Source organism: Asterias rubens, chromosome 6 (assembly GCF_902459465.1).
Source record: "Asterias rubens chromosome 6, eAstRub1.3, whole genome shotgun sequence".
In the NCBI taxonomy this organism is placed as follows: Eukaryota; Metazoa; Echinodermata; class Asteroidea; order Forcipulatida; family Asteriidae; genus Asterias; species Asterias rubens.
The window spans coordinates 18,683,542-18,693,853 of NC_047067.1; the positions used below are offsets into that span (position 1 = coordinate 18,683,542).

Below are 10,312 nucleotides of genomic sequence, written 5' to 3' on the forward strand. Positions count from 1 at the left end.
AAATACAAACTCAACTGACTAACCTTTATACGTTGTCTGTTTCTATATTTCGGCAAGATTATATAGTTTTGATTAATTTATATTAGTAGATTCCTAAAGATGTACATTCACGAAACTCGTCCATTTTGTCATTTTAATCCACCTGCTCCGCTGTCTGAAATAGCACTCTCAATAACATAATGCAGACACGGATTGGGATGTACACGAGACCTCCGAAGAATTTTCCAAATTTATCTAGAGGTAAACATCTTAAAATTAACTCCTGCACAAAGTTGTTATTTTTAAAAGTTTTGTTAAAAATAACCACAAAAATATATATCAGTATAGTATTTATCTATTTGGAATACAATTAAAGTAAATTATTTGTCGCTAAAGGATTAAAAACAACCCAAGTGTTGCAATTTTATAATGACTACCCCTTTTTACAAATATGGAAAGGTCCAGAGTGTTGACAACGCTTGATAATGGATGGGTGGTTACGGTAAACGATGGTCACAAGTACAGTGTACCAGTATCACACACCTTCGTATCGTCTATGTTTAGCCGTTTTTCAAGCTCCGTGGCCGCTGGACATGCTTCGTTTACTGCGGAGCGATTCTCTTATGGGACCGCAGCTCGAATATGTCTTAGCCACAAAAGGCCTTGACAAAAGGCTAGCCTCTAATGTGGATCATCGTGGAAGGGGGGGGGGGGGGGGGGGGGGGGGGGGGGGCTGATTAAATTAATGGCAAAACAAATTTATGTAATATAAAAATTATTATGTTAATACCAGTTTGTTGTTTGTTCTTAATAAAGTCCATTTTGGTGATCTCGGAAGCTTATGGAGCAAGCAACAGGCAGCAGCGGCGGACAGTGGATGGGGCGCGGCGGGGTGTGGCACGGGGTTTGTATAGGGTCGGGATATGGTTCGGATATAATTAGAAGAACAAGGAAGCGCGTGTGTCATTTTAGCCAGAGACTGTTGAGAACTTGCACTAAAAATATTAGTAATGAAATCAAAACCAATTTTTGTTTACAGGTATCGTGGCTATAAAAAAATCGATGGTCGAAATGTAGTTGATCGGCGGAGCTGTTTTTACCCGCAGCCGGCACCCTCGCTCAATTTACCAGTTGACTGTGATTCTGAAGTAAGTACACAAATTATTAAAAATTTGTTCATTGTTCATTTGTTTTTCGCATATAATCGTTTTTGTAGCATGCAGTAATTGAGTGGATTTCGTCAAAAATTAAACCATCTTTTTAGTGCCTCTGAAATAATTAAGTCTCTCAAATTGGGATAATATAGGTGAATAATATCCTCATCAGCTGTTCGTTAATTTTGTTGTGGTAGTTGATGTTGACATCATGATTCTCCCGAGTTATTCTGTCTATTTGCGGGGTTGCTTTGTTGTTTAGATGGTATTTTTGGCTAATTATTGTTTGCTCACACTGCAAAAAATAACCTCTTGATTGTCCTCTTTTGTTTCTCACCCTTGTCTAACTCTGACTATGACTAAATGAATTTAAAAACATATTTTTGACAGAATTGTTTCGAAGTTAGGCTGAACTTTTCCTCCATCAGCTGATCGAAGTTTATCTCTCGTTCTTCAAAGTTTAAACTATCTTAGTGCCGTTGAAAATTGGAAAGTCTTTTATTACTCTTTAGCCTAAACTAGTTTTATTATGAGCAAGAAAAACAGTCGTCGAATAGTGTGACGTCTGTGGTGTGCGCGCGACGTGTGCGCGTTGTTGCCAAGAAAGTGGACAAAGTATGGACCAGACTATGATTGTTAGACAAGAACATTTGCATGATGGTCTGGCTCCTTGTTCAATGTTATGTATGAAAAGAAACTTAAAACTTTCTCTTTCTTTTTCCCATATTATTGTATAAGTGCACGCATCAGTGGATATCGAGTAGCCAATGTTTACTAAATTAATACTATTCTTAATTCTAAAGTTTAAAACAAGTTGCTCGTGATATTTGCATCGGTCTTGGTTGTTACAAGCTGTACACCGTCGGTTCATCGCAGTTTTAGTGTAAGTTTTTTTGTGTTTTTGTGCAATGCAGTGATTTACGTTTCAAAGTTAAAATCAGAGGTTGCACAAAAGGTAAACAAACAAAAGCATTTGATTTGATTGTCTGAATTGACGATAGTTTGTTGTTCAGTCACGTCAGTTGGCTTTGTATAATTTATTTATGTCTGTGTTAAATCTCTTTCTTAACCATATTTAAACGCATATCACTGTGACGGTTACGTCCCCATAAATAAGTAAAAACGCTGTAACATCAACAATGATACAAAGCACGGAGGTAGAAATCAACGACAGTTGTTTTTTGTCCTGGGTTTTGATGTTTGAACACCCTCAAAACTTCAGGGTTGTGATTCTTTTATCTCTCAATGCTGCTCAAACTTTAATACCATCAAGATGCTTTAATTGGGTATCAATCAAAAGTAACCTTCCACAGTCAGTTAATGAGCTGCCAAATGATTTCTCACACATGTGTTGAATTAAAGATAAAGAAATGACAGATAAGTCTTCATTTGTCATGCTTGTTGCTCATTTTTTTTGCAGTGCCAAACATATTATTTTTTATTAGTCTGTTAGTGGGCTTGAAACCTTCTTTTTGCAACAATGTAAGTTTTGCTCAGACAGAGTCACAGAGAAAGTATATACCGCTAACAATAACATTTAATTGAAATGAAAGAACAGGAAAAGTTATCCCCATATTAATAGTGTAAAAATATGCTGTGCCCCTCTGGCTCTGCTTTTTGAGGTAGTTCATCATATGGAACTGTTTATAAGGTTTATCACGAATAGCAAAATAACAAGAGAGGGTGCTGTTGAACCCACACACAGGTATAGACGTTGCACGCGCGAGTTGTAGAAACTGCATAGAAACCGCCCCATATTCCTTCCCACAATGCATTGCGGTTCTGAATCGCGATATACCTTATGTATGGGGCTAGTGAATACTTTTCCTTGTTTGTTGATTTATAAAATATTATTTATATATCCTGTCTTCTTCCTTATAGTTCTGGACCATGGAGTCAACAAATCAATGTAAACTCAAATGATTGATAGAGAATTAATCAGAGTAGAAGATGCTGGCCTTTCTCAGAAGGAGATCTGTAAGTTCGCTTATAATTCATAATTTTATACCCAATTTCAATCTCATGCAGGTATGTATTTTTAAACTTATTGATAAATTTTTACTAATGCAAAATATTTTTTCAGTGACAAGTCACAAGTATTTCACATACTATTTTTGTGGCAGTTCAGCTGATTTTTGGGGTTGTTTGTACTAAAATTTGAATCTGAGAAGAGTTACTGTCAGTATTGTCAGATATAGAGATTATTCTTCTGCATGGACATTATTATCTCCAGATTTTCAGCAATATCTCAAAAACACGAAAACCTTTTGAAGTAAATTTTTCACATGCTAATTCTTATTGTATTCATCTACGTTTTGATAAAAACATTCAATCGGTTAAAAATAACAAAGGTATAATTTGCCTTTAATCGTCTTTTTTTTATTGCAATCTGTATTTCTTATTGTAGACAATACATGGGCTACTGGTGGTCTCTTTGGTTTACTCACTCCTTCTATCAGCGGCCTACTTGACTTTTGTCTTCAAGCGACAATCCAATCAGCTTGTGGTCCGACGCTCGACAGTTCCGCCACTCGTCAAGTTCAATGGAAACAGAGATATAAAGAAGGCCAAGAAACTCTTTGATGCTGTGAGAAGCCTCGCCAAACGTAGGGAACAAAAAGGCCAACGGTACTCCCAGTCAAAGGTTCACTGGGGGTATCAAAGTCTCCTCGAAGGAAAAGTAGGTTTTGCAGACGCTTGATTTCACACCAAAAAGAAGATTTATCTGAAGATTCAGGAGTATTTTCATTTAAATTTTTGGTTTTGATGCCAAGGACCCTCAGAAAAGCGAAATTAATCACTAAGTGAGCCAAGAACTTAATGGGGAGAACACAAGAAAGGAAGGTTCAGTTTTAGATGTGGGAGGAAAATGCCAGAGATTTGGTTCAGAGATGACGAAGACCCAATCCATGTAGTGCTCCTGCTGGTATTCGAACCAGGGTCCTTGCAATGGAAGGCAAGGATAGATACAACTTCGCCAAATTTACCACCCGACTTGAATTTTGTTTATTTCACTGTCGGTTTTTGTAGTCAATTGAAAAACATGAGACAACTCTACATTTCCGCTCCTGAGATTACTGACCAAAGGCTGGAATCTCGTGGCCCAAGGTTAATTTTAAATCCAGTGTGTAATTTGCAATTAAGATGAATCGTAGCTTTTTGCGAAATGAAGCAAATCTTGGCTGATTCTATGATGATTTTTTTTCCATAGCTGTAAAATATGTTCCTTGACGACTTCAAAAAGTAAAGCCAATATTGATACTGTATTTTCAGCTGCTACAGATGCAATGTTCTAGATGTGCTGTAGTATCCAGCTCGGGGCATCTGATCGACAGCAATGCCGGACAAGAAATTGACGAGACACCTTGTGTCTTCCGCATGAACAATGCCCCGGTCAAAGGCTACGAGAAAGATGTTGGGTCTCGAACAACAGTGCGATCTCTCGCTCATCTTAATCTGGAGAAATCATTCGGTGATAATGAAGGTTGGTGCCCAAACTGCAAATCTATTTCTGTTCAGGAATGTAATAATAATAATAATAATATTGAAGTCTTATATAGCGCACGTATCTACCAATTAAGGTACTCAAGGCGCTGAGATATGCAAACTTTCAGAAAGATAGGTAATTGCAGTGTTGAATTTTGAGACCCAATGTCTACTTTATATCAAATTGTTTTGAGATCGGCCCAAGGCCCAACTTTATAAAGCTGCTTTGAAGCAGAAAGTAGTGCTTATAAAAGTTTCTGCTCAGCAAAAACACGCAGGGTACCAGTCATAGATTGTACATATAACACAGTATTTTGGCTGGTAATCATATTCTGGTAAGCAAAATGTTTTTGTTCTGAGCTACTTTCTGTTCTTTAAAGCAGCTCTATGAAATTGGGCCCTTCCTGCTTATTGTTAGCACATTTCACAGGTTGACAAGAAAATGAGGCAGTCTGGTTGTGCATTCACAAGGATTTGCATTGTTATGCCATTCATTTTCATACAGTAAGCACCAGAAGGTAAGCATGCCTTTTGTGGGCTTGTGGTTATTAGCGCTATGAAGTATTACAGTGAGTACAAAATTGGCCTTTAAAGCCATTGGACACTTTCGGTAAACAGTGTTGTCCAAAGGCCCACACTTCATGTATCACAACTTATATATAAAAATAACAAACCTGTGAAAATTTAGGCTCAATCGGTCATCGGAATCGGGAAAAACCAACGTGAAAACCCACTCTTGTTTCCGCACGTTTCGCCGTGTCATGACATGTGTTTACATTAAATCCACAATTCTCGACATTGAGAATTGATAATTGTTTTAATGTTTTCTCAAAAAGTAAAGCATTTCATGGAACAATATTTCAAGAGAAGTCTTTCACTATTGCCTTCTGTAAACCCTGTAAGTTATTTGTAAATCTGTGAACTTTTGTTTCTTTTTTTTCTGTTCCGAAAGTGTATAATGGCTTTAACCAGATCTATGATCTTAGGCTTCGGGCAATAAAGGCCAAGGCTTCCACAGCTTTTATGTAATTCCAGGCCCGAGTTGGGTTTTTACCGTAGTTTTAAGTTGCAGACATCATTGTACTTCTGCCTCTGAGAACTATACTTTTTTACAGTCGGAACATCGAGTCTAAGTTTTCATTTGCACTCTTCTTCAAGTTCTGGTGGTTAAGTCACCGGAGTGTGGGTTCGAATCCCTGTCGTGGCACTTGTGTCCTTTTAGCAAGATGCTTTACTTTAGTTGCTTCTCTTCACCCAGGGGTATAAATAGGTACCTGTGAGGGTAGATGTTGATTGTGTATGAAAAAGCCTTTGGAGCGCCACGGCAGCTCAGTGCTGTATACTCCCCAGGGAGCTGAGAAAGATGACCAGGGCACTAATGTAAAGTGCATTGATGTGGTTATTGTGAAATGGGCTTTATAAGATTTTGTTATTATTTTACAGTTGCCTGCGACGAGATGCTGACCAACAACGTAACCCGCGCCGATATTGTCCTGATCAACTGGATGTCCGAGAGTAAAATCAAGAAGCTGATCTCCAAAGAGTATCGCTTGGCTCTACTCCTCACCCACCTCTTTCCCGACGTCCAGTTCTACACCTTCTCGTTTGAAAAGATGAAATCATCCGAGACCTTGTTTAAAAACCAGACCGGGCTATCCAAGTAAGTGATTCTTGACAAATGTTGCTTAGCAGAATAAGGTTACTGGCTGAAACACAATGTCACATGTGTCGTTTGTGACTGGTATCCTACTAATTTCTGCTATGCAATTCTACACCTTCTCGTTTGAAAAGTATTGCAAAGGTGGTTGGTTCGAATTCCGCCCGAGTAATATGCCTGTGATTTTGTTCACAGAACTCGGGAAAATACAGAGTATACAGCGCTAACGTAGTGGTGTAAGGGTAAATTAATACAGAATAAGATTACCGGCCAAAACACCATGCAACATGCACTGTTTGTGCTTCTCTTCACCCAGGGGTATAAACAGGTACCTGCAAGGGTAAAGGTTGATATTGTGTATGAAATGAGCACTACGGCGGCTCAGTGCTGTATACTCCACAGGGAGCTCAGAAAGATGACCAGGGCACTAATGGCAGTTGGTTTGGGACGATAGCCCACAATCAGTTAGCCTTCTTAAAGTGTAGCATTCTTAAAGTGGCCAACCAGCCTTGTGAGTTGGGCGATATCTCAAAACAAAATTTATAAAAGTAACAAAATTTATAAAAATAACAAAATTTATACCATTGGTCCTTTTGGCTTAGTAAGCAGCTATCAGAGGCTAATTCTGTTTTCATGTTTGACAATTTTTCCTTTCCAGGAAGGAAGCCCAAACCTGGTTATCTACAGGATGGTATACCTTAGTAGCTGCTCTGGATATATGTAAGGAGGTGATTGTTTATGGAATGGCTGATGAGAACTACTGCTCCAGAACCAGGTAGAAAACTAATTACGATCACACCTGGGCCCAATTTCATAGAGCTGCTTAAGCACAAAATTTTGCTTAAGCAAGAAAATCCTTGCTTAGTAAAATCAGATTACCGGCCAAGACTCCACTCAATTGTTATGCTAAGTAAACAAAAGCTAAATACCAATCACAAGCAATATATATATCATGAAATTTTTACCAGTAACATGTGTAAAATAAGCAAGCTATTTTCGTGCTTAAGCATTTCTTTTGCTTTAAAAGCAGCTCTATGAAATTGACCCCCGACTCTTGGGCATAAAAAGTAGCTATTAGCACAAAGCAGTAACTGCTTTCCAGGTTACCAGCAAAAAAAACCCTATTATTCCACATGTATTCTCTGTGGCTGGTTTCCTACTATTTTCTTGGTAAGCAACTTTATGAAATAGAGCCCAGGTCTATGGCTTAACATGGAGTTCTGATTTCTACAAAGTTATTGCACAAATACAGGACCACTGTACTAGCCAAGAACCCGAAGGAGAGAAGACAAAAAAGGAAGTTTCATTCAGAAAACCCCAGATAGTTGTTCCCGGGAGAACCAAAACAATCAGTTGGGGACTGGAAAGAAAATCCACATATGGGGTGTCGTGGCCGAGCGGATAAGAGCACCGAATTCAAGCTCTGGTGTTTCTGTTTAGCAGAGTGTGGGTTCGAATCCTGGTCATGACACTTGTGTCCCTGAGCAAGACACTTTACTGTAACTGCTTCTCTCCACCCAGGGGTAAATGGGTACCTGTGAGGGCAGAGTTGGTTCTTGTGATGGATTAGCCTTGATTGCGCTACATATTTGGCGGCACAGGCTGTATACTCCCCAGGGAGCTGAGATGGTTCAAGGAATGATTTAAGGCCCAGTGACCAGGGGTAATAATGTTGAAGCGCCATGAGCGTCACTGAGTGACGGACCTGAGGGCTATATAAGAAGCCACTATTATTATTATATAGTGCCCCCGCCCCGGCTGGATTTGAACTGGGGTCATCCTAGCTAGAGGTGGAAGGCGAGGAAACAGCACAAGGCCAACCTGACAGCAAACAAATGTATGATTTCAAACATTATACCTGTGTAATTATTTTTTGTTGTTTGCACTCTAGTGAGGGTGTTCAGCGCGTCCCTTATCACTACTACGAGCCAGACAAACTCAAGGAGTGCTCATACTACAACGTCAGCGAGAACCGACTCACCGGAGGTCACCTGTTTATCACAGAGAAAGCTCTCTTTGCTCGCTGGGCCACTAAGCGGGCCCTAAGATTCAAATATCCATCCTGGCCAATCAGAGACATCAGCTCAGGCGTGATCCTCGACACGCCCTTCCTGAAGCATTACAGAGAGAATAAGAGATACCGGGCGGCGCATCGACACCGACGCCCCGTTCGGAAATCGACGAAGAATGCCGTCCAACTCCGCATGGGAAATGATACTATCATTGTGGAGAAAAAAAATCTGTTGGAGAAGATTGTCGAACTTGTACCGGGAAACAAGATACTTGAAGGACCCGTGGAAACAACTCAAAGCAATAACACTCACGCTGGAAGCGGGGACGGGAGTCCCTGATCATGCCTTCAAAAAATATCTGCCACAAAAGTGAATATGAAATTAATATAACTTCCACAAAAGTTTGTTTTCTTGCCGTAGAAAGGACCTCCGCAAAATGTGGTCTTGTTTCTTCTTGCCTTTGGTAGATAAAAACGTTGATAATTAAAATATTGTAATAAAACCTGTTGATACAACTCAAAGCAATAAGTACTCTCTCCGGAGGCTGGGACGAGAATCCCTTCCAAACTGCTTCTAAAATATCGGCCAAAAACTTTGAAAGGATTTCTTGCTGCAGAAAGGAACTTCGCCAAATGTGGTCTCGTTTCTTGCCTTCAGTCAATCACAAGTTGACATCTTGTACCAGTGTTGTGATAAGGGTGGGCATGGTTTTTCAAAGAAAAAAAAAGAAACTATAAATGTACTGAATATTTATTTTCAAACAAAACTTAATGAGCCGGGTGTCAAAAATTCGTGAAATCGGCCGGGAAAACCTATAATAATATTTGATATAGCACCAAATCCATTTATTTAAAAGATCACAGACGCTTTACAAATCGTCAAATCTAAATCCAAGTACCTGATGTTCCATCTTGATGTAAATAAGATTTTGTTTACAGTTTTACTTTATCAAGCCAAAGATTCTAAATCCATTCTAAGCATTTAATTTATTGCATGTATTTATTGACTAAAGTTTCAAACAATGATTCTAAATCCATTCTAAGCATTTAATTTATTGCATGTATTTATTGACTAAAGTTTAAAACAATGATGTCTTTCTATAGAGCAAATTTAGAGTAAAATGTACAAAAAGTTGTTTTATTTCATTTTTTTTGCATTTATAAGGTCGGTATCCCTAGGCGTTTCAAAGAGGTTGAAAATATTAAGCAAGTTAAAAAAAAGAAAAAATTTTAAAAAACTTTTTGCATATTTAAAAGTAGGTACTTTATGCCTATGAACAAACTTTTTTATCATCTAAACCCACACATTTACCATGGGGAGAAGGTTTTGCAATGTAAACAACAACATGGATTACTTGCCAAAATAACAATTCATCAAAATGATTTTTTGACTTGATTTGTACTAGAATTTATTTTCAGGAGTAAAAAGAGTGCAATGTCACCTTGTTTCAGTTACTGTTTAAATTGTTGACAGTTTCATATGGCGTCATATCCATTGCCTTTTCTTGCTTTAAAAAAAAAGAGTTATAGAAATAAACGTTTTAACATCTAAATATATTCAATGATACCGTTTAGAGATGTGCATTTGTACCACAGTACTTTCGTTGCCATTGTTTTCCAACCTGAATCTATGCAAACGTTTTCAGTTTCATTTATTGTACAAAGGACATTTTTTTTTGTTACCGATGTTTGAATAAAATGACATTTATCTCAAAGAAGTTGTTTAACTAAGTGGTTCTTTTTTTTTAGGGCTTATTGTTCAACAGCTGTTGCTGAGATATATGAAGGCCCTGGACACTGTTGGTAATTACTCAAACTTGTCAGCATAAAATCTTAGTTGGTAACGAGCAATGGTAGAATACAAATATATGATAAACGACTCCTTCTGAAGTAACAGTTTTTTAGAAAGAGGTAATTTCGCTCTCAAAATAATTAAAGACTTCAGGCCTGAAGCCTCTTATTAGGCATTTGAAAGCACACAAGTTTTGTGCAACGAGGGGATTTTTTCTTTCATTATTCTCTTTC

The 10,312-nt window shown here is 38.3% G+C and overlaps 2 protein-coding genes across 3 annotated transcripts in view; one reads left to right on the forward strand and one right to left on the reverse strand.

Annotated features, from left to right (window-relative positions):
• LOC117291495 (probable E3 ubiquitin ligase complex SCF subunit sconB) overlaps positions 1-10,312 on the reverse strand; it is a 32,545-nt gene that overhangs the window by 14,918 nt on the left and 7,315 nt on the right. The gene's annotated exons all lie outside the window — the stretch shown is intronic.
• Positions 1,897-9,498, forward strand: LOC117291496 (alpha-N-acetyl-neuraminyl-2,3-beta-galactosyl-1,3-N-acetyl-galactosaminide alpha-2,6-sialyltransferase-like). 2 transcript variants are annotated; one of them, XM_033773238.1, is made up of 7 exons: positions 1,897-2,016; positions 3,015-3,110; positions 3,541-3,813; positions 4,407-4,617; positions 6,063-6,279; positions 6,935-7,051; positions 8,168-9,498. In XM_033773238.1, the coding sequence occupies exons 2-7, from the start codon at positions 3,084-3,086 to the stop codon at positions 8,625-8,627; spliced, it is 1,305 nt and encodes a 434-aa protein (XP_033629129.1). In that variant the 5' UTR covers positions 1,897-2,016; positions 3,015-3,083; the 3' UTR covers positions 8,628-9,498. The 2 variants fall into 2 exon arrangements, with proteins under 2 accessions (XP_033629129.1, XP_033629130.1); XM_033773239.1 differs by having other exon boundaries at positions 2,005-2,088.